Consider the following 24870-nt stretch of genomic DNA (forward strand, 5'->3'; position numbering starts at 1 on the left):
CTGGTTCTCTTTTTCTTCTCCCAGTTTTCCCTTTGATTTCCTTCCTCAAAATGAAGTATGTGGATTTGTACTAATTGAAGTTTTATGTATTTATTTTTAGTGTAAATAGCGATAAATATGAAGAATTTGTATTCTTTTCTACAGGTAAAAACTTCCCAAAATGAGTTAACTTTTTCATTTATACCTCTTAATTTTTCTCAATGAATTTGTGGCCTTAGAAAAAGATGGTGATCCCTCTGTCCAAACCATGTTTCATGGTTTTTCAAAAGGCGTAATTTCCCTAGTGTTATTGTTTCTTTAAAAAAGAAATTAAGGTAATTCAAATTGATATGCTAAAAGAAGTCAGGATTTTACTTGTTTTATAACCATGCTTTTATTTCATTCTTAAATTAGAAGATTGATTATTGATGCTTTTCCTATAGGCATGGTGGTCATGATTACTACTGGATCCACAGATATAAGAAAAACAATTTTCAAAGCAGCTTAATTAAGGAATTTGATTTTGGCATTTAATAAAAAGACACTTGACAGTGGAATCAAGTAATGCAAGTGATCAGTTCTGTTTTTGAACCTCACAAATAGGTCCTGTTTACATTGGTTTTCTTAGACTCTAGAGTAGTTTTCCCAGAAAAGTGCTCTAATACACTGAAATGTTGTTGGTAAGACATTCCTTTCCTGCTGTTTAATTTAAACTTCCATTGTTTTCATTTTTTAAGAAACAATTTTTGCATCATCTCTTTTTGTTAATGCTCTACAATAATTTGAGGACATTAGTCAAGAATTGTATCAGTGTTTCCTAGCATAGCTAATGGATTTAGTTTCTGTGATCCTAGCAGAGGGTTATTATTCTATAGGAGAACCAAATGAGAAAATTACTTAACTCCCATACTGGAAGTATCCAGAAATCTGCTTTGGCATTTTACTTGCTTGAACTGTGATTTCTGCCCCTATAGATCAAGGGAGACCCCTGCCCCCCCCCACCAGCCTATGTAGTCTTTAAAGGTGTTCTTAATACAGAAGCTTACTAGTTATTTAGGTTTAGAATATTTTTCTCTCATCTCCATGAAATTATGAGAGGAGCAGGGAACTTGGGCGAGAGACCTTAAAGCGATACAATGTGGGCCAAGCTACATCGTACACACCTGAGCCTTGTTGCAGTCCCTTTGCAGCCTCGTGCCACAGTTGCCCTGAGTTAAGCTGCAGACTTGACTTCCTTTTGGTCCCAAAGCTCAGCTGCTTGTGCATACTTCTCTCAACCTTGGGCTCGTTGCGTAAATCCCATCCTTCCCCAACAAGGTAGCTCCGCAGGTGCCTTCTCCCATGTCTTCTCAAGTCCAGTTCTCTATTCCTAGGAGCATCGGCTCTTCCTCTTCTTTTCACAGGGTCCCGACTTGTACCGGGCGAGCCAGCCCTTTGCTTCTCCTGCTCCTGAGAAGTGCCAGGATTCTACAGCGCTGACAACTGCCTTCTCATCCCTAGACTCTGGGCTGCTTTCCGGATACCTGCATAAGCAAGCCCTTGTCACTGCTACCCATTCCTACCTGCACCTTGCTTTTTCCTTCTTGCCGCATTTGTGTTCCTTTCTCCCCATCCTCACCCCCACCTCTGGCAAAATGCATAAAGGATGGAAAAAGTACTGCGGCCAGAAGTCTCTGAATGAGACATCAATGGATGAATATTTAGGCAGCTTAGGGCTGTTTCGAAAGCTGACTGCCAAGGATGCCTCTTGCCTCTTTCGGGCTATTTCGGAGCAGGTAAAAGGAAAATATGTATCTTCCCTATACTGAGTTTTCAGGGTTTGAAACATGGCACGGTACTGTAGCTAGAAGACCTGTAGCCCACCAAAAAAAAAAAAAAAATCCCCTTTCTCTTCCTAGTAAAAACTTCCGGGTCTACCTGGCACTTACTAGCTTGGTGTAGGCCTTTGCTGATCAGTCCAAATATATTGCTGTGCCTTTGCTGTCTTTTCTGTTTTCTAAATGCTAGTTTGGAATGTAAGAGAAATAAGGATGGGATTACAGAAACTTTGAAATGAATCTTGATCCTTTATAAGCAGCCCTACTTTCTCTAAATTTTATGCCTAAGGAAACCTCATAGGCTGTGCCCATGAGTAGAAAAGGGGTGGGGGTGGTAAGACCAAACCATCTCTCTCCAATCTCATTAAGGGTGGCAAAAACATTTTAGTAAGGTCAGGACCTAATTTTCCCATGTCCTACATATGTTTTGAATAAGATGGACTTAAGTGTCCAGTTCATCATTCTAATTTGATAGCTATTTCAAATGACTTGAGAGTGAGCTGGTCTTTCTCTTTTTAGTTGTTTTGCAGCCAGGTCCATCATTTGGAAATCAGGAAGGCTTGTGTCTCCTATATGAGAGAAAATCAACAAACTTTTGAGTCTGTAAGTAGAACACATAAGTAAGGTAGAGATGTCGGTAGAGTGTGTAGTAAACGGGAAATGAATTTTGAGCTGTGTACATGATGAAAATTATGTCATGCAATTTCCTCTCAATAGCAAATACTTAATTTTCAGCTGCCTTCCCTTTAGCATACCTCTAGACCTCCAGAATTAGACTATTTTGTACTCTAATTGAGAATTAAGACAGTTCGTCTGCATCCTTCCCACTACTTTCTGCTCCCCGTAGACCTCCCCAAACCTCCCAAACCCTAAAACGTTACATTTTGACTAGTGTCCTGTATTCTACATCCATACCACTGTTCTTCGAACAAGTAATCATAGTTCACAAGGAGTTTGGCTATGTTGATATTTTAATGTATACTTTCAAATATGTACAAATGGGAAAACCCCTCTGTTCTCTTAATTCTGTGCACAATGCTCTTGAGCCAATATGAATAGTCTTACAAAACCTAATTGTAAGGAAACAAATTAGTTCTAAACATTTACCTTTTCATGTGACAAACTGGTAATAGGTACTCTGCCACTAACAATTGGCTTTAAAACAACTTTTAGAAGACATTTTGCATACTTTGAAGTATTTGAATTCTTATTAATGGAATGAGGTTTTATCAAGGTCTGGTTTGAAGTGTGCCCTCTTGTGAGGCTTTAAATTTTTTTCAGCCCTTCCAGTACTGTTTGTTGTCTTCTCACTGTATATTATGGGCATTAGCCTGCTGTTCGAGGTTTACTCTTAATTTTCTCAACAGGTTTCAGTGAATCTTAAAACTGTCAAGCCTTCTTGACTTTAAAGCTTATTACCCAGGTTAAAGTTAATTACAGTCTTTACAACACCTGGGGAAAAGATTATCCATGAATTACTTCAAATGCAAGACCATGGTGTAAAACAGTGCATCTCAAGTATTTTTGTGCATACAAATCACCTGGGGATCTTGTTAAAGTGCAGATTCTGATTCAGTAGGTCTGAGCTGGGGCCCAAGATTTCTGCATTGTTAACAAAACTCCCAAGTGATGCTTGCTCTTGTTCCTGATACAGTAATCATGTTTTGAGTAACAAAGACTTGTGTAAAATTTTAAAACTTAAATGGATAAATCTCAGAATAATCATGCCAAGAGAAAGAAGCCAGACCCTCCCCCAAAGTGCATACAGAATATGATTTTCTTTATATAAAACTTAAGAAAATGCAAACCAGTCTGTAGTGATAGAAAGCAGATCAGTGGTTGGAGGTTGGTGTGAGTTACAGAGGGACACAAGGAAACTTGTGGGGGTGATGGATATATTCACTATCAGAATCGTCATGATGGTTTCGTGGGTGCATACATGTGTCAAAATGTATTTGTGCCATTTAAATATGTACAGTTTGTTGTCAGTCAGTTATACCGCAAGCTGTTTAAAAAGGGATTGAGCAAAATTGAAATTTAATCTTTAAGTCCAGTGATAATATATACATGAAACTAGACATATGTTCTATTCCCCGAGTTGACTTTTACTTTTATTGAGGTGTATTTTACACACAAATAACATTTACCATTTTAAGTTTGGCATTTTCAGTTTGGGCAATAATACATAGTCCTGCAACTGCCATTGCAGTCAAGATATGGAACATTTCTATTACCCCAAGAAGTTCCCTTGTGCCCTAGGCTTTTCTGAATCTAATGAAATTCCCTTTAAGTTCCTCAGTTTAACTTTGTAAATGCATGTCTCCTGTTAAAATTTAAAGTCCTTGTGATTATTGGGTTTGCATGATTTATGAAAATTGTCAAGTTACTTAAATTGGCATTTCAAAAGAAACTCAAAAGCATTACCATTTGATGAAATGCACTGGTATGTGGATAAGCCAGGACCAATTCCTAGGACAGTTTTAAAGTCCAGCTTTTCTCCACTAATAACTTTTGTGTATGTGCAAATCTTCTTGAGGTGCTGTGCAAAATAGTCCTTGAATACCATAATTGTTGAGCTGAACAAACACCCATTGGAGGGTAATATTGCAGAATATAATCAGATTTTAGTAATGCTATGTATTTGGTTAAGTCAAGTTTGTTTTATTTTTGAAGTATGTGGAGGGATCTTTTGAGAAATACCTGGAACGGTTGGGAGATCCCAAGGTAAGATCAAATACGGGGGTTTAATCTTTTCAGAGTATTTGGAATAGTAAACCGAAGTATTCATTCAGCTGTGTCACCTTAGCTTTAGTTAGACGCAACCTATTTTCTTAAGTAGCCAGCTGTGTTGAATGAAATAGTTCTTGCAAAAGTTTCGAAGCTGGCAGTTGACCTATTTTGTGTTGAATGTTGAGAATTCTATGTCAACAATTTTATCATCCATAGACTGCAAACAGGACAAGCCTAAGTCCTTTCACTTTAATGGGGGAGGAGGGATGGCAATGAATGTTACAAGAGGTCATTTGTTACATTTTTTATTCAACAGTTCCCCTGATTTGTAGTTACCCTTTATGTGGGAGTAAGCTTCATAAACACATATTTAATTAAAAATAATTTATGTGATTAATTCCATAGTTCTGGACTTAGCATTTACTAAATACCTTGCTAACTTCATAATCTTAACACTAATTCCATTTTTATTGTGCCTTTTAAATCTCTCCTATTAACTGTCCTTGTTACTTCATAGTTAACTGAGAAGGTCTTTAGGACTATTAGTTTCAGAATAAGTTTATGTAAATGAGTAACACAATATCTTAAAACAAGTTATAGTGTGTTCTACAAATTCTTCATTTAAAACATCGCTAAGCATCCAAAATAACTTGTTGAACTTGCAAAACTTTTACCTGATAGCTACAGAATGTTTTTTAAAAGTTTATGTACTATTTATGTTTAGGAAAGTGCTGGCCAGCTGGAAATAAGAGCTCTTTCTCTAATTTATAAGTAAGTTAAATCTTTTTTTTTAAAGACTGAGTGCATATGTGTCATTGTGTGTAAAGTTTATATTAAAGGCTCTTTGGGATTTGGGAATGATCTGTAGAATGAAGATGTCTAAGTAAAGTTAATTTGTGTTAACTTTTGGGTGGAGAGCCTCTAGAGTTTGTGTCCATTTGAATGAAATAAAGGACTTTAAGGAATGCTGGTATTCCTGTAGAAAATCAGAATGTCTCTCTTAGAATTCTTGTCTGTTTAACTTTGTGCCCCTTCAATGCATCTTTAGTGGGGCAATGTAGCTTCCAAGAGGGTAGAAATTGGTTCTTGAAGACAAAAAGATGTTAGATACTATAGTGGTTTGTAGTCCTTCAGAGGGTTACAGTACATAAGCAGATATATGGTATATCTCTGGTATTAAAATTTCATAGGAAAATTAAAAATAAAAAGGCTCTTTAGGCACATGATAATGAACATTTTGAGAAACACTGCTCTGTCACTTTGGTCCCCAAAATAGCAAAAGTGGCATTTCTGGAAGCTGTGGGGTTGCACAGAACTATTGAAAAATACTTCTCTAGTGTGGGGTAGAGGCTAGTGGAAATCTTGTTCATTTGAGGAAGTTGATCTGTACATAAGATTTCCTTCACAGTTTTTAGGATGGTGAGATGGCATATACCTTGGTATAGTCTGAATCTTCTGGTTATGGGTACTCATTCAAGTTAGTGTTTTGCAGTCTGCTCATTTCTCACTAAATCCATCAAGAAGTTGTATAGAAGAGGCATCGGGCAGGTGACTAATCAGTTGTTGCTTTTAAGTCAAGGGCCAGCTTTTAAATTGGCTTTCTTTTTGTGTATAGCCCTCGAGCTAAGAATGCTTTCTTCAAAGTTTATAAATGGTTAAATGAAAAGTAGAGTACTGTTACATGGCATGTGAAAATTCTATGAAGTTCAGATTTCAGTGTCTGTAAATTAAGTTTTATTGGAACACAGTCATTTGTGCTTGTTTATCAGGGTCTGACTGCTTTCATGCTACAAAGTCAAAGTTGAGCAAACCATACGGCCTGCAAAAGCTGAAATGCTTATCATCTGGTCTTTTACCAAGTAAAATTTGCCAGCCTATGCTTTAAATAAGTGCGGAGCCCCCAAAACTCAGAAGCACACATACAGTTGGGAACCTATCTTCTTTACTTCTCCTTTTCCCAAATTAAGATATGTTTAAGAAATCCATAGGACTTTAGAGAAGTTGGCTATCTACTTTGAATTAACATTATTTAGCCTCTTTAAACATTCAGATTATTTTATATGAATAAGGTGGGCAGTGTGAAAGCCCAAATACTTGTTCTTATAAACTATCTTCTTGGATATACTAAATTATCTCTTTTCAACCACCTTTGTTTTCTACCTGTGTAGTCGGGATTTCATTCTTTATCGCTGTCCCGGAAAGCCTCCAACTTGTGTCACAGATAATGGCTATGAAGACAAGGTAAGAAGATGAGTGAATGTTTACTAAAATAAAAGAAATTGAATGATGCTGCTGGCTTAACAAGATAATAAGAAATCATTCTTTGTTACCTAATTAATGGGAGGGGGGGAAGCATAGTCTAAATGCCAAGCTTCTCCGCCACCAGCCTTTACCTCTCCATTTAGTCATCCTGAGTGTTGTTAGCCACCCTCCTGAACAGACCTTACCTTACCAGTCCTGTAATAGGTTAAAAAAAAAAAACCCAAAAAAACCAAACCTCAGTTGGCTCCTTGTTGGCTAGGAGATAAGGTTCAAACCTGGAAGCTAGGCATTTAGTCAACCCTTTTCATCTTCACTGTCTTAACAACCTTAGTATATTTTGATTCCAGATACTCCAACTTACACTTTTTTTCTTTTCCTTTGTATCTCCAATGTTAACTCCTTTGAAACTCCCAACTCCCCTGGAGTTCTTTCCTCCCTTTGTGTTCCTTCCTCTAGCATCACCCAAGTAATTCTAATCACATTGTATTTGTTTTCATGCTTATTTCTCTCCTAAATCTTCAGTTTCTTGAGAGCAGGCCAGTGTGCTACTACTGCCCAGTAAGATGCTTGGAAAATAGTAGGAAGCGGTTTTGTTGGTTGAGAACTCTTAGCCGTTAAACAGATTGTTTTTCAGTATACAGTGTTTCTTCCAAAAAATCTGGGTTTTTTGTTTCTGTTTTTGTTTATCTATTTGAGAGAGTGAGGGGGGTGAAGGGGCAGAGAGAGAGAGAATCTTATGCCAGCTCTGCCCTCAGGGTGGAGCCCCACAGGGCACTGGATCCCACAAAGCTGAGATCATGACCTGAGCTGAAACCAAGAGTTAGATGCTTAACTGAGCCACCCAAAAAGTTTTTAAGGAAAAAAGCTTTTATCCCAATTATTTGATTAGTTAGTATAGACTATACAGTAATTGACTTTTTAAGGCTTGTGTCACACCATGGAATATATTTCAGGCAACATTTTTTAAAACTTCTTAATGTTTGCTTATTTGAGAGAGAGACAGAGACCGTGCCAACAGGGCAAGGGCAGCGAGAGAGGGAGACACAGAATCCGAAGTAGGCTTCAGGTTCCGAGCTTTTTGCACAGAGCCCAATGTGGGGCTTGAACTCAGGAACCAGGGGATCATGATCTGAGCCAGTCGGATGCTTCACGGAGCCGCCCAGGCACCATTTATATAATGTTTTTAATGTAGATGGGCTCATACTAAACATATTATTTGTTTTCACCTATCCTCATCAGTAATCTAGATCTACCTCATTTTTTTTTTTACTAGTTTAATGCCATTATATCGTACTTGCCTACCCACAAGTATGTATCAGAACTATTATTTTATGTTGGGATACCAATACCACCAGGGACACCTCTTCCAATCAAAATGGAACTTCTTGCCACTCCAATAAAGAAACTATACTGTTATCTCTGGAGTTTTTTCTTATTTATTTAGTTCTGGTTAGCCGGATTCCTTTAACTACTCCTTAACAACTGCCTCCAGTTATTGACCTTTGTTAGTTGGAGTTCCAAGTTCTTCTAGTCCAAATTACAAAGGGCTTCTCTGCTCAAAATCTGTTCACTTTCTTTTGGATTAATAAACTCTTAAACGGAAATAACCCCTCAGAGTGCTCAGAGTGGTGTGAAACTTCATAACTTAAACTTTACCGTGAGTTACTTTAGCTTGACACTTGCCCTCAATACTCTGAAATGGTTTATACTGGTGGAGTTGGAATTGTGATTTCAAAAAAAGGCTAGGGAAGAATAATAGACCTGAAGTAGAGAACTTTATTATTGGAAGAAGTTAGCCCAGATTAGGCAGGAAGGCAGCAAACAGGGGACTTGGAATTTTCTGCCAAAGAAGCTCAGTGGCAACATCCTCCCATAGAACACAAGAGAATCCTCTTTGGTCCCTCAGGTTGCTAATACGAGACGTGGCTTCAGAATCAGATAGACTTGGGGTGCCCGGGTGGCTCTAGTCATTTGAGTGTCCAACTCTTGATTTTGGCTCAGGTCATGATCCCAGGGTTGTGGGATCAAGCCCCATGTCAGGCTCCGTGCTGAGCCTGGAGCCTGCTTAAGATTCATTCCCTCTCTCCTCCTGTTCCCCCTTTCCCCCCCTCCCCCACTCACACTCTTTGTCTCTCAAATAAAAGAAATAAAATAGACTTATGGTTAGATATATCCCTTACTCAAGACAGATTTTTGAACCAAAATTTAAAAAGGTTTTGGAGCTGTTATTCAGACAGTTTTCATCATACAGAGCCTGCAAGCATTTTTACTAAAATATTTTGGTTAGTAAGCATGGCTTTGAATTGTTTGGGAAAACTAGAGACTAAAGATCAGCTAAGAAATTGACTCCTTTTGTAGCTATCTCAGTGCCTTAATTCATTAAGAAAGTCTCTTTAGCAGTATTGTTCCTATATAATGTATTCATATATTACTACTCGGTAGAATGGATAACCTTTTGAGTAAATTAAGTCTCCCCCTGCCCTCATGATCTGAGTTTGGAGTATTTGGATATTTGACATAATTTCTGCAGTCCTTTTTCAAAGTTAAGCTGGGTCTCTTGACTTCTGTTAGGATTTCTACTAGATTTACTCAATTTGTAAAAGTTCCATATTTTTGCAAATTCACAAATCAGAACTTGTTGGCTACATTAATGGGAATGTGATTTAGATTCAGTGTAGCCTTATTAGTGATTTTAATCTTGGCATTTAAAAGTCACTTTTGAGGGGCGCCTGGGTGGCTTGGTTGGTTAAGCGTCCGACTTCAGTTCAGGTCATGATCTCACGGTCCGTGAGTTCGAGCCCCGCGTCAGGCTCTGTGCTGACAGCTCAGAGCCTGGAGCCTGTTTCAGATTCTGTGTCTCCCTCTCTCTCTGCCCCTCCCTTGTTCATGCTCTGTCTCTCTCTGTCTCAAAAAAAATAAATAAACGTTAAAAAAAATAAAAAAAAAAATAAAAGTCACTTTTGAGAACATCTTTTGAAAGTTATAGCTAGCATTTATCTTTATTCAAATTTCAAAAATCACTTTTCCTCAGCTTTATTGATATATAATTGGCGTGTTAAGTGAAATGAGTCAGAGACAAGTATTGTGTGATATTACTTAATATGTGGGATCGAAAAAAAAATCACATTTTAAAAAACAAATTCATTCTCAATTTCTGGTTAGCAATTTAATTTCAAGTATTTCATGGTTGTAAGATATGTAACATTCACTTAATTGTTCTGTGTGTTTTTCTTCAGATTCTACTCTGCTATTCAAGTAATGGCCATTATGATTCAGTGTACTCAAAACAATTTCAGTCAAGTGCAGCTGTTTGCCAGGGTATGTGAAAGCTTTACAAATAGTTAGGTGTGTTTCAGATGATTTTGTTTTCCCATCTTTAAATTGAGGGACCCGCCGTAAGTAACTCTTCTAAGCTGTTTTGTTGGCACCTATTGAAATTGTATACTGGCTTATGGCTGTTTTCACATTGTCCTAAAGAGATCTTACTTTGACAGTTGGAGTTTTGGCTTTTTTTCCTTTAGCTGTACTGTATGAAATTCTCTATAAAGATGTGTTTTTTGTGGATGAAGAAGAGTTGAAGACTGCAGTTGAATTGTTTCGAAGTGGTTCCAAAAAGAACAGAAACCATGCTCTGACTGGCAGCGAGGATGTCCATGTTGACTGCAAGAGTTCAGCTTGTAATAGGTAATAAAGGGAAAGGGGGTGTCAACCTCAAGATCAACATCATCATTTGAAAGTGGAAGGGGCTTGACATACCCACACATATGTATGTGGAGACCCATTTTCTATTGGGGGAAGAGAAATTTTACCAAAAAGATATGTTGTATTTTGAGATGTTCAGGCTTCGGAGGTTTGATCCAAGTCAGAATCCTTTTTTTTTTTTTTTTAATTGCTAGAAGTGACTTTAGAACTATCTAACCCCATGATTCTCAAATGGTGCTTGTTAGGAAGGCAGATTCTTAGGCCTAGTTTCACAAAATTTGAGGTGAGAGTGGGGCCAGGAATCTTCTTTTTTTTAACAAGTATATTCCAAATATTCTGATGTAGGTAAGCTGTGGACCATATTATGAGAAAAAGCTGATTGTAAACCAGCACTATCATTTTGTTAGTTGGTAACTGAGATTCACAGTGGTTACTTGAAGTAGCACACACACATCCAGCTAGTAGAAAAGAATTTCTCAGACTAAGGGGAGTTTTAAGAGCCTTTGAGTGTCTGCCTTTGGTACTTGCTGGAAATATAGATTGTGGCCTCTGAGGAAACAGCTGGTGTGTCAGAGATAATAAAGTAGGTGTTGTCTTCTATTTCTTCTTGATTCCTACTTATGTGAAGGAAATTGATATAGGCTTGGTGCCAGTCAGGTGTCAACCTTGTCTTTTTTGTCTTGATTGCAATTTATTTTTTTGTAGAAGAGAGGTTTTTAAACTTACTTGGGAATGCAGGGAGTGGAACTCGTGCATCAGGGTAAAAGTTGCTTCATTCTTCACTGATGATTTGTCCTAAGGATGTCCGGCTTTGGGCAATTATAGTAGTAAAAAAGATGTCCGGCTTTGGGCAATTATAGTAGTAAAAAAAAGCAAGATGTACTAGTTACCTATTGCTTCATGACAGTATTACTACAGATTTTGCAATTTAACACACTTATCTCACAGTTTATGTGGACTAGGAATCTGGGCACAGCTTAGCTGGGTCTTCTGCTTCGGGTCTCACAAGACTGCAGTGAGGTTGTTGGCCAGGATTGAGTTCTTACCTGGAGTTTTGACCGACGAAGGATCCACTTTGACACTCACATGGTTCTTGGCAGCATTTAGTTCTTGAAGCTGTAGGACTGAGAAATGTGTTTTTTGTTGTTGTTGTTGTTTTGCTGGCTGTCAGCCTGAGGGAACCCTCACCTATTTGTCACATGTGGTTGGTGAACATGACTGCTTGCTTCCTTATAGTCAGCAAGGGACCAGCAATACAGGCACTACGTTTTTATGCAAAATAATAATATACATCTTATCTATTAAGAAGCAAACTTGAGGTAGGGGAATCCTACATGGATGTGAACACCAGGAGGCAAAGATCATAGGGACCATCTTAAGAGATGGAGGTATGAAATATAGGAGATAGTCTGCTTAAGTACATTGTAGTACATCCTAATAAAAAGGAAGCATGAATGTAAATGTTGGGGTGAAAAACTATTTGCCTCATTTTTAGACCTTGAGCTAGTTTACCACTAGGTGGTGGTATAGTCATTAGACTTAAAACTCAGCTACTGCCTTTATATAAAGCTCTTTGTTCTAAATCTTTTCAATTAGGAGTGAAGAGTTGGGTGCCTGCTGCAATGTTGAAAATATACCAGAGGGGTGCAATCAAGGAACAGAAGAAGCAAAGGTTTGAAATTTTCTAGGCAAAGAATTTTCATAATCTTGGCTTGTAGCATCATAACTTAAAAGGCCTTAAGTTAAGGTCAAGCAGTCTACATTCTAGTTATATGCGGTGGGGGAGGAGTTCGTGTTTTCCTTTGTGGAAGTTTTAATCTTAAAATGTAAAACGGGTGCTTAATGTTGTCTGAGTATTTATTCTTAATGGAATTGTATAGATTGTTTTCAAAGCAATCTCTGAACACTTTAGAATTTTCAGAAGCTGTTGTTTTCAAATTAAATATTACAAATTCAGTAATAGACACTTTGTGATGAATCTTATGGATGCTGAGGTTTTTCTCTGTCATTAAAGTATGTGATGCTTGCCCTATTCTGTTCAAAGGAAATAGGTAATAATCCTGTTTGAAGAAACAGGAGAAATTTTTACCGTCTTTATAGTCCTAAAATCAAGCAGACAGACCTTTAGTTTGAGGCTAGCTCAATAGGGCAAATACTATTAAAATAATGTTTATTTATGCCCCAAGTTCTGGGAATTTGGGAACAGTAACTACTGGATATGGTGAAATTCTAAGAAAGCAGAAGAAAAAGGAAATTCCTTTGAAAGTTGCAACAGATTTTGACCAAAATGAAATAGAATTTTCAGGTGATTTTAGGGTACAAGAACACTTGCACCTCTCTGTGTATATCAAGATGAGATTTATTGAATAGCCTGACTGAATCTTTAATCTTTGTGTTGCATTGATTTATGTGAGATATATCCTAAATTGTTGGCTGCTTTCAATATTTCCCTCCTGCCATCTAAAACCTTTTAGATTATTTGCATATTGCTTCTTTAATCTCCTGATTTTTAAAATACGCAACAAAACTTACTGTGGCATTTCATTCTTTTTTTAATAAAGAAGGAAAGGGAGGCATATGTACATAGTTAAAAAAAAACAACTTTCTTTCTTCATAGAAGGAACTTTGAAGCTAAGGATGATGATTTTGTAGCATGATTATTTTTGTTTTAGTCTCCAGAGAGTCCATCAAAGATGCTCTTCCCGTATAAGGTGCTTAAAGCCCTGGATCCAGAAATCTATCGTAATGTAGAATTTGATGTTTGGTTGGACAGCAGAAAAGGTAATGAAATATTGACAGCATGCTTTTGAATCCTGACCTCCAGGGGAAAAAAATTTGCAAATTATTTCTAATGAGATGTTTTTAATGTACTGTTATAAAGGACAGCCTTCTACTTTTTAGCTTACTTAATACATGATTTTAAATCGAGAAGAGGAAACATAGAAGTGGGGAAGGATCTTTTAGATTCCGATGTTTATCTGGGACTTTTAGTTTTGCAAAGACTGTGGAGATACCCTTTAGATTACTTTGAGTACCCAAAATATGTAACTGTAAATAAGCTTATCTTAGATTTAAAGTGTTAAAACTACTCACTGATAAATGAATAGGTCAGGTGTCCACAAACTGGCCTTTAGAACAAATCTTCCCTGCCACCTGTTCTTGTGTGGTCTGTGAGCTAAGAATGGTCTTTATATTTTTAAATGGCAGAAAAAATTGTAAAAGAACAGTGTATTTTGACACATGAAAATTATTTGAAATTCAATTGTCTATAAGTAGTTTTATGACAGAATTGAGTGGTTGTGACAGGGTCTGTATGACCCACAAAGCTTGAAATACTTACTCTTTACAGAGAAAGTTTGCCAACTGTTGAAATAGGTAATTGTTTATGACTCCCTATAAGAGAACTAAGTTATTCAAATTTGCCCTTAAAGTTCTGCCTTCAAGGTAGCCTTTTAATGTTTCATATTCAACTTCTTGAACCTTGGTGAACCTAGGTATAATTAGCAGTCTAATGATCTAGAATGAGGTGAAGACACAATAAGTTGTTAAAAATAATAAGATGCTTTGAAGAAACTATGTAGTGTTTGTTTTTCATTGAGGTGTGATACTATCAAGTTGTTTCCATTGGTATAACTAAGATTACAGCCTCCCAATTTCCACCTGTGTTTTATAGCACCAAACTATTTTGGCAGGTCTCCTTAAATTAACCACAGAAATAACCTGTCAAGAGTAATGGAATGACCCTTTAGGACTCTTCCCCCACCAGTCCTGCCCCCAGGTTTCAGCTTATAGTAGTAGCATTGTCAAAAACACTGGTAAACGTAAAGTAGAAAATTAAATGGTGTAAAATGGGAAAGGAACCAGTTCAGTTGAGCTTGAATCTTCATTTTCTTTTAATAGAACTTCAAAAAACTGATTACATGGAGTATGCTGGGAGACAGTACTATTTGGGAGACAAGTGTCAGGTTAGTTCGTCCTTTAAAAACTCAGTAATTTGGGGGCGCCTGGGTGGCTCAGTTGGTTAAGTGTTCAGGTCTTGATTTCAGCTCAAGTCATGATCTCATGGTTCATGAGATGGAGGTTCACGTCGTCCTCTGCACTGATAGCACAGAACCTGGTTGGGATTCTCTCTCTCTTTCTCTGCCCTCCCCCTGCTCGTGCTCACTCACTCTCTCTAAATAAATAAGCATTAAAAAATTAGTTTTTCCAAGGTTTTAGTTCAACAAAGCTCATTTACAAAATGCTAGAAAAAATTTTTTAATGGTTGTATTAAATTTTAATTACAAGCTTCTGTGAGATGATGTAAGGATCTTTTTTATCATGTGCCACATCTGTTGAGCCAGACTGGCTGGCAGTGTTTATTAGCAACTGCTTTGATAAGTAGACACTGTACTCTGGGGGAGGAGTTGTATTTTTGTTTGTCAGAAGCCAGATCTGGCAAAAGACTTGAGATTAGATGTATGTTTACTGTCTCCTATTCTCTTTCAGGTTCGCTTGGAATCAGGTGGAAGATACTATAATGCTCATATTCAAGAAGTTGGAAATGAGAATAATTCCGTAACAGTCTTCATTGAAGAATTGGCAGAAAAGTAAGAATACAATAGTTTGTTGTATTACTAAAATCTTTGGCTCTTGATGCCTTTTTGTAGTAGTAAATTGAGAATTGCCAGGATGCTAGTAAGAGATCCAGAGTTACATCTGGTACCAGCTTAAGATGACTTATCTCAGATTGTAAAAGCATATGCTGAAATATGAAATCTCAGTATACTTGTATATAAAAGTTTCCAAATCCCTACGCTCTAGTCAACTTACCAGAAATACTAAATACAACAGAATTCTGGTATAAAACCATTCATACTAATTGGAAAGCTGGTTTGCTAAACAAGCTTCTGCCTGTACCAAGATAAGCTAGTCTGGTAATTCTCAGACTTTAACATGCCCCAGAATTACCTAGAGAGCTTGTTAAAACAGATTGATGAACTCCATTCCCAGGGTTTCTGGTTTCAGTATATCTGATGGGGCCCAAGAATTTGAACTTCTCAGTAATTTCCAGGTGATAACTAATGGTGTTGGTCCACTTTGAGAACCATTTGACTTGATTAAGCTGCCCTTCTAACCAAAAACTCAGTAGCTTAAAACAAGTTCATTTCTTGTGTTCATTTAGCATTTCATAGTGTGTCAGAAAAGGGGATCCAGGCCATCAAAGGCTCTATCTAGACCCATTTCCATGATCATAGGGAAAAGAGGCGAACATGACAAACCACGTGGTGGTTCTTAAAGCATCTCCTTGTGTTTTATTGGCCAAAGTGGATTACATGGCTGAGCCTGAAGTCAATGGGATGGGAAACTATCATCCTCTTCCAAGGAAAGGCAACAAATATTTGTAGACTAGTCTGTCACAGTCTTTCCTCTGGAACGTGATATATGCTACAAATAGCTGTGAAATTGTACAAATTACTCTTAGGTTTTCTAACCTAAAAAGAAAACCTCACCAGGGTAGCAAGTGTGTCAACAAGTTTAAGTAGAAAATGCTTGAAATGAAGTGGATGGGTGAGGGTATGTATATCCAGTGAAAATTAAGTCTGTGTTGCAGGGGCTTTATGGTGGTATCTTTAATTTTAAGGCATGTTGTTCCACTGGATAACTTAAAACCAGTTACCCAAGTCACACCTGTTCCTGCCTGGAGTGGTATGCCCAGTCGGAAAGGAAGAGGTTACCAGAAAATTTCCGGGGGCTATGTCCCAGAAATGGGTTTGTATACTGAAGGTTTTTATTCTTTACCCCTTCTTAAGATCTAACGGAAGTCTTGTTCTTAGGTAGAGTTCAGCATTACTGACATTTTGGTATGGAAAACTTTGCTGTGTGCAGTTGTCCTATGCCTTGTAGGTTGCTTAGCATCTTTTGACTGTCTGCTAGATGCCAGTAGCATCTTTCCCACAGTTGCAACAACCAAAAATGTCTCCAGACATTGCCACATGGGTCTCAGGGTGGGGAGGGGCAAAATTGTCTGGTAGAGAACCGCTGTTCAGGGGGCTTTGTGTTAACAAGCTGGAGTAGATTTTAGACTCTAAAACTTGAAAAGATTTCTCAGAGAACTAGGAAAACACCTCACAGAAGCAGACATTCTATTAGTAACCATAATTTCTGGGAAAATAAGTAATGTAGGTGACCGAATGACTGTGTTTTGATGAGCAAAGCCACCTGAACTAAAGATAGTGTGGAGATGTCCATTGATAGGGGAAATTGCCTGCTGGTTTTGCCCTTCCAAATGGAAGACCTAGTATATCCTTAAAAAATACAGTCATTACCTTCCTGTATTTATTTGGTTTGTTCCCTTAAAAATTCTAGGCATTTGGGTGGGGGGGGGATTGGATCTCTTGGTTTGGTTATGAAGCTTGTTTCCTACTTTGTTTGCCTGAAAGCTATGTCAGAGATGGACATGAAGCAACGGAAGAAGATGTTCAAAAAAGTTAGAGGAAAAGAGGTTTATGTGACTATGGCTTACGGCAGGGGAGACGCCTTCCTCCCGCCCAGGCTTCAGCACAGCATGCATTATGGGCACGACCCTTCAGTGCACTACGCACAGACAGCTGCCAATGTCCTGTCTAATGAGCATTTCCATCCTCAACATCCACCTCAGAGACAGGGTCGGGGATATGGGATGCCCAGGTAAGGCTTAATTGACTTCCAAGGTAGTGTACATCTCTGTTTAGGTATTGTGAACAATTCCTAGACAGAATTAAAGTAAAATTTAGAAATATCTTAATAGTTTAGCTTTCTTTTATAATCTTTGCTTAGTGGATGGAACTGATGTGTACTTAAATTTTTTTCAAGTGAATTTATTGTATTCTCACTGAACAAATACGGAATGGTTGAAGAGATAAGCTAGAGCTATCAAGATGAGTGTTGTGGATATGGCACTGTATCCACTAATAATGGATAGGCCTAATACAAGTAGTGAGGGCAGAACAGCTCTTTCTATTGGGATATTTTTAGAAAAATGTGTTAATTCTATTTAAGTGCCGATAACGTGATAAATAATTCTATTTAAGTGCCAATTACTAGATAAACAGTTTTGTTTTCCTTTCCCTTCATTCTTAGGGATTCATCTCGCTTTATCAACAGGCATAACATGGAAGCCCCTAAAGTTGGTTTTTACCCTGGCCCAGGTAAAAGGTGTTGCCAGGGCTATGATAACTTCTCCTATAGATCTCGGTAAGTGAATTTTAAATGTTGAAAATCAGAAGATGGGCAAGTTGGGCTTCATTGCTGAGTGACAAATACATGGATTAAATTTTTTTTAGTGTCAGCATTGAGATGTTTGAACAGTTATTTAGAAATTTGGAACAAGTTACCATACCATATTTTAACTTTTTTCCCCTTTTCTCTGAACTACTTAAGTTCCTTTAGACGTAGTCACCGCCAGATGCATTGCATGAACAAGGAGTGCCAGTATAGCTTTGCCCCAGAGAATGGACAGATGCCCAGGGGCGTAGAAGAAACCATTACCTTTTATGAAGTTGAGGAAGGGGATGAGACTGCTTATCCAACTTTACCTGTAAGTAGGTCAAAGCTTTAATCAAAAAGCTGTTTACTTTTTCTCTTATTTTTTTTTTTAAGTAAAGGCAGTGTGGATATGTTTTAGCTCTTTGAACAAACTGCAAATAAAACACTTATGGAAACCTTGAGCTTTTATCTTAGAGCTTTTAAAGATGGGAGAGGAGAACTTTTAAAGCTATTTTTAGAGAAAAGGAGTAGAGGTGGACAAATACACTTGCCTTATGGGCTAATATTTTCTGTTTTCTTGATAATTTTCTCACATATTTTGATTCTAAAGTACATTAAAATACAGCTTTTTTTGATGAACTGTGTGTCTTTGGTACAGAGTCATGGAGGGCCCTCCACACTGGTTCCTGCTGCTTCGCGATACTGTGTTGCAAGGCGAGGACATAGCTCAGGCAAACAGACCTTGAACTCAGAAGGGGCCAGTGGCCAGAGTCACAATGGTGAGTCAGTTACAGTTAAATGTCTCTTTAAAAGAGGATTCTTGTGGCATTAGTCATCAGGGCTGTGAAGTAGATTTAACAGGTTTTGGTTTTGGGGTCTCACACTGTACCAGTAGCTCATTTTGAATGAGTTCTCAGTTCTTGTCTCAGAGCTTTGCTAGGATTTTGAAGATGTCTTGGTCTTTCTCAGAAGGCCAGACATCTATTTCTATAGGCCACCACATTGTTATAACTTATTTTCAGCTCTCTGCATAGGTCTTTTAGTGAATTTTGTTTTTTTTTTTTTAATTTTTTTTTTCAACGTTTTTTATTTATTTTGGGGACAGAGAGAGACAGAGCATGAACGGGGGAGGGGCAGAGAGAGAGAGAGGGAGACACAGAATCGGAAACAGGCTCCAGGCTCTGAGCCATCAGCCCAGAGCCCGACGCGGGGCTCGAACTCACGGACCGCGAGATCGTGACCTGGCTGAAGTCGGACGCTTAACCGACTGCGCCACCCAGGCGCCCCTAGTGAGTTTTGATTTGGTGGGATTTTGGTATAGGAAACATCTGTTCTTTATGAGCAAGGCACTTCTTCTGTTACAGTGAAGACCATTTGTTTGTATATTTTAGGCTTTTCTGTGACTAGCTTCTATTGTACAAAACTGCTATAAAACAGCCTTTGCCTGAAGAAGTCTACTTGACTTAGAACTTTACTATTTATTGTATCCTCTTGGTCATCTACTGTACTAAGTATATTTATAATTTAATCTATTTAACTGTATCCCTCAAAGGAATTTGGTACCCTTGTTTGTTATATGAGGAAATTGAGGTTCAGAGGGTAAATGACCTGGCCAGAGTCATACCTTTAGTAAGTGACAGAGATTTAACTTTTTTATAACTGCTTTATTTAGATATAATCTACATAGCATATAATTCACCTGTTTAAAAAGTGTGCGGTTCAGTGATTTTAGTATAGTCACAGCGGTGAATGACCATCACCACAATCAACTTTAGAACATTTTGTCACCCCAAAAAAGAAATCCTGTACTAATTAGCCGCTCCCCATTTTCTGCACCAACCTCCCTTCCCCCCCAGCCCTAGGCAACCACGAATCTGTTTTCTGTCTCAATGGATTTGCCTATTCTGGACATTTCATACAAGTGTAATCATGCAATATATAGTCTTTTGAGATTGGCAGAGATCACTTTTGAATTTGGGTTTGTCTGGCACTAAAGCCTATATGTATGTTCTTAACAGTTGTTAGGGTGTCTCTCACTATGGGGTGTGCTTATTTTTACCATTTTATCATAAAATGATCCGTAAGCGACAATTCTACTCAAATAATTCTGGAGGAATTGGGTGGATTAAGGCAGTGTGAGGCAGTCTCAGTGACTTGACTTAGCAGTCAAGTTCTTTATTTTCTTGTATGTTCTTCTTTCTACTACTGATGTAGAAGAAAAAAGGTATTTCTGGGAATTTAATGAGGACAAAACATCTAGCACAAGAATGATCTGTGAAGACTTTGTCCCCATGCATGTGCATGCATGTGCTTAAGGGTGTATGTTCTCTGCTCTTCTACTCAGCATGACCCTTTTGTCTTTTCCCTTTAGCTTGGTGGGTACCTTCAGATATACTGCTCACCTGTAGTGGCATATTCAGAGTAATCAAATCTTTGTTCCCACTGTAAATCTTGCTGTCTGGAGTGGTTGCATGTATGTGTTTGATAAGTGACATGTTTAAGAATCAAATCCAGTTTTGACCTGTGGGGTTTTATTTGGTGGAAAACTGTCCAATTGATGATTAATTTTCTCTGCATTTCAATGGTATTGTAGTCTTAAAGCAAAATACTTTAGTTCACTGAGCCATCCTCTGAGAACAAACCAACTTTAAAAGTATTATTTACTTAAAACAGCCTGAGAAACAGATGAGGCATGATACACCCCTTTAATGTCTACTTAAGCAAACTATGGGTCATACTTAGTACTTTACAGACACCATTTACTATATATATTAAGCACCATGTTCTGTTCTTTTCACCCCCTATGAGCTGGGTACTGTTACCCCTGTTTTATAGTGCAGAAATTGATGCACTATAACCCACTTAAAGTGATGTTAAGTTCTATAAGTTAGTCAGGATTCAAATCAAGACAGCCCTAACTCCAGAGCCAGTGAATTTAATCATCGTACTCTACTGCTTGACTGGAAAGATTGGATACAGCTCTGGGTTTTTCACCTCTGCCTGAACTCTTAAGAACTAAGGAAATTTTCAGAGGAGGAATTTGTCCTGTTTACTGTCAGTCCCTGGCTTCTATATCTGTTAACTGGTATGAAAGATCAAATCACCTGTTTCAAGGACATAGACATTTTAGTTTTGAATATATATCCATAAAACTTGAGAAAAAGCAAGTGCTGGCCATCTGGCTCTGCTGAGCTGAAAAGCCCTACATAAACACTTCTTCTGTCTTTTTTTATAGGGAGATATCATGAAGATTATATTTATCCTTCAGGTCAGTGAGATCTAGATATACTCTGACATTCTTCATTGTTTATACAATTTTAAATTGTAAAATAATGCTCATGTTTTACTTTACTTTGGCTATATTCTCTAGAACCAGACTATGAAACTTCAGGTGTTTATAGCACAACTGAATCTACAGCAAACTTGGTAGGTATTTCATAATAATGGCAAGCACTTCTGTCTCCTGTGTACTAGGGCACTGTTCTCAGAGCTATATATAGAAATATATTTAAATCAGAACAACCCTATGAGGTAGGGTTTCACTCCCATTTTGTAGATGAAGAAATTAAGACCCTGGTGTTAATGTATTTAGAGATCGTCCTAATGTGTTGATATAAGAGGAAATTCGGACACTGGCAGTGATGATTTTTTTTTTAGGGGATTTTATTATGATTTTTCAGTAAGAGTGGGCCACAAGTCTTAGTAACTTCACATAACAAAAGTTTGTTTCTTGGTTCTGCTTCACGTCCACTGGAGATCTACAGGAGGGCTCTGCTCAGGGACTTGGGCTGATAGAAGCTCCATTAAAAGGGTAGTGAATGATGCACTGGCTCATAACAGCCTCCACCTGGAGATGACACATGTCACTTACTTTTTCATCTGCCAGAGCATGCTCCACTGAAGAGTCTAATTTCTATGTGCCTGAAAGTCAAAAAGTTTGAAATATTTAACAGCACTAAGGACCACAACATTCAACTCAAACTCCCTCCCACAGGCAGATTACTTGCTTCCACCTCAAGGGAGGCAATCTAGAAATCTTATTCAGTGTAATTAAACTCAGAGCCCAAGGTTTCTGGGAAATGTGTAGTGTTCTCTGAATTGGGTCCAGATGTGGCTCATCTTCATTTGGAGGCCTAAAACCAAAGATACAAAGTTATTTCATCCCTACGCACCCAATTTACAGTGGTGGAGCCAACTGAAGAATGGCAGTAAAAATTCCCATTCAGAAAGAGGGGAAAATGGGAGAAACACAGTTCATGGCCTGTAGGTGACATCCTGGACAGACAACCTAGACATGGGGACTCTTCCCTGGAGAGGCTCTCTGATTCATTGCTTTCTGGGGCTCTTGGTTGCTCCAAGGCCCTTCTTTCCTTGGCCATATTTGAAGTAGGCATTGGAGAATAGTCCTTCTTGGCAGCTGAGGAGCTTTCTCAGCCTGCTTCTCATTCAAAGAAAATTGGAGCCCAAGGCTTGTTTTATCTCAGTTGGATGGTTTTAGTTCTCATAGTGTCTTTGGCTGCATGATTAATTTATTATGCTGCTTCTCTGTTTGATTCCTATTAGTTTTATATGCCGGTAGCCATACTGACATTTCTTGTTCTATAGATATACTACTTAGATTTGCTATAATTTGCTTTCTTATTCCTCTCTCTCTCTGTCTCTACTTGATTGCAAGTACCTGGGCTTCTCAGGGATGGAGGAACCATACTTTTAGGGGCTTTTCCGTGAGCCATTTTGTCCAAGAGCAAGGATTCAATGGATATTGCATCCTTAGTTGGACACATGCTTTGAGATATCTTAATGTAGTCAGATTTTAACAGTGATTTGAGTTCTGCTTCAAAGCCAAGTTTTAACTGCTCTTCGTTGTCCAAAGCACTTAATCAATTTTATATTTTACAGTTTGGGGTTGAAGCAGTTACCTCTTCAACCCTGTAAGTCTCTGTATTCAAGGATTCTCTATTCCGTTTCATTCCTGCCTACAAACTACTTTTTCTATACACACCTGTCTTAAAATAGGTTGCTGAACTCTGCCAACAGTAATCAAAACACAAAACGAACATTGTTCTCCAGACCTCCCCTAGGAGCTACAAGCTCATAATCTCCTTTTCAAGTGACATTTTTGTTACAGTAGCACCCTACTTCTAATTACCAGAATACCATTTCAGTACAGCTAACTTATGCTACAGTAACACTCCCCCCACACACCCCAAATCTTAGTGGTTTAACACAGGACAGTTGTTCTTGCTAATCCTGTGTCTAGTGTAGGTTGGTAGCAGGCTTTTGTTTGTCATAGTCACTTAGGGGACCCAGACTAATGGACATGGGCTTTCACAGGTACTTTGGAGAACTAAATAAGGTAATTGAACACTGGCTTTTAATACTTCTGCTCGTATTTCATTGACCAGATGTATCACATGGCCACACCTAACTTAAGATGGGGCCAGGAAGATCAGCTGACCATGTACCCCGAAGGAGAACTGGGATATTTTTAAGAACTTGTTCTCTAGAACAGAGAACTTTGTTCTCGAACTATGGCAAATCTTAATTTCACATAACTGAATTTTTGTTTTCACTGTTCAGGTGATACATTTTAGGAATGAAGAGAACTATGATATGTGATTCTCTTCCCCTTATTTCTCCTTCCCTTTCCTTGTCCCTTCTAGAGGAATAGTTTTTCTCCCCACTCTGCCATTATTATTCTCCTCGTCGGCTTTTTATGCCATTTCTTTAAATAGCCACCCTAGTGATTTCACTCCAGTGAAAAAGCAAGCAAAAATCTCACCATCCAGTTTGACAAGAGTAGATACTTAATTTCTTTCTGTCCCTTTATCATTTGTCACATGTTCCTTTTTGTTCTGAATTTCCATTATCATACATCCCGGGTAACTTTCAGTCCCTTCAGGATGTGCTCCACTCCCACACCCCAGTCACCAACGCTGTAGCAAGTTTTTAAGTAATTTTTATCACAGCATGCTGTGGGGAGAGGTTCAACGCAGGACTTAAAGATGTCCAGGCTTCAGAGCCTTGTAACAAAACTGAACATTTATTGAAACTTCTTATTTCTGTGCCCAACTCTCAACTGAATCCTTCTGTAGAATTGTTTAACATTCACCCTGGGCTTTCTGAGCCAAAGCCAAAGTTTGCTTTTTGGCAGGTGCGTTGGGTGTACTTGAGCACAAACTTTAGAAATGTGCAGTCTTAGATCCACGTTAACTTGGGCTCACCTTTGTCACAGTGTGGTTCCTCTTGTTTTCTGCGATTACTTCCCTTGATTCCCTCTATGTTACTTTCATTATTAAGCCAATTTCTGCTGCTAGGTTTTTTGTTTTTGTTGTGATGACTATTTGTCCTGCTTAGCTCTGAGCCTTTTAAAATCTTTTTTACTTTCACAAAGAGGGTCTTGGACCAGAGGGGAGTGGTTACTTGGAGTATATTCCATCCTGCTTAGATAGGATACAGCTGAATAACCAGATATCCACCCTTGTACCAAGCTGCATCTTTATTTGGAATACTTTCTTTTAGCAACACTGTTCTTGGTCCTACCGATTTCGAAGCCTTTTAAGGCAACAAAGGCCACTGAGAAATGTTTAAATTACAGTCCTCTATTACATTTTAGTACCTACATTGGACTAGAATTGGATATGATCAGGATCTCTGTAGATAGGAAATAGCACAATCACCTGAATCAGGCACTACAGTGATACCTTTTGGAATGTTCTGTTAGTAGTTGCTTCCAAATCTGAATACTTTCAGGACAGAGCACTTTTCACCTAATTTAAGAAGATATTGAAATAAAGCAGATCTTTTATCGATGTGCTATTTGGTTTCTTGATTCACCTTATTTAACTATACTTCTGTATTCATTAAAGTCTCTTCAGGACAGAAGACCATGTTCTATGTCTCCTCAGGACACAGTTACCTCATACAACTATCCCCAGAAGGTAATCTTCATAGTGTTCTCAAACAATCAGTTGGGGGGAAATGACTTTTTTCCTTTTTGTTCTCCTTGCCCTTCATCTTATTTAAAAAACCTTTTTTAATGTTTGTTTATTTTTGAGAGAGAGAGAGTGAGTGTGAGTAGGGGAGAGGGGCAGAGAGAGACAGAATCCAAAGCAGGCTCCAGGCTCTGAGCTGTCAGCACAGAGCCCAGTGC

The 24870-nt window shown here is 38.2% G+C and overlaps 1 protein-coding gene across 1 annotated transcript in view; it reads left to right on the top strand.

Moving 5' to 3' along the window:
• Positions 1 to 24870, top strand: part of ALG13 (ALG13 UDP-N-acetylglucosaminyltransferase subunit) — a 61043-nt gene that overhangs the window by 19041 nt on the left and 17132 nt on the right. The window contains 22 exon segments of the mRNA XM_058714165.1: positions 1383 to 1416; positions 1419 to 1535; positions 1537 to 1569; positions 1572 to 1754; positions 2316 to 2399; positions 4470 to 4520; positions 5251 to 5297; positions 6695 to 6767; positions 10025 to 10106; positions 10310 to 10472; positions 12087 to 12162; positions 13163 to 13271; positions 14391 to 14455; positions 14979 to 15079; positions 16114 to 16241; positions 16913 to 17159; positions 17592 to 17705; positions 17892 to 18048; positions 18376 to 18496; positions 20953 to 20985; positions 21088 to 21143; positions 24587 to 24658. Coding sequence (XP_058570148.1) covers positions 1383 to 1416; positions 1419 to 1535; positions 1537 to 1569; positions 1572 to 1754; positions 2316 to 2399; positions 4470 to 4520; positions 5251 to 5297; positions 6695 to 6767; positions 10025 to 10106; positions 10310 to 10472; positions 12087 to 12162; positions 13163 to 13271; positions 14391 to 14455; positions 14979 to 15079; positions 16114 to 16241; positions 16913 to 17159; positions 17592 to 17705; positions 17892 to 18048; positions 18376 to 18496; positions 20953 to 20985; positions 21088 to 21143; positions 24587 to 24658 — 2146 coding nt within the window.

Source organism: Neofelis nebulosa, chromosome X (genome assembly GCF_028018385.1).
Source record: "Neofelis nebulosa isolate mNeoNeb1 chromosome X, mNeoNeb1.pri, whole genome shotgun sequence".
In the NCBI taxonomy this organism is placed as follows: domain Eukaryota; kingdom Metazoa; phylum Chordata; class Mammalia; order Carnivora; family Felidae; genus Neofelis; species Neofelis nebulosa.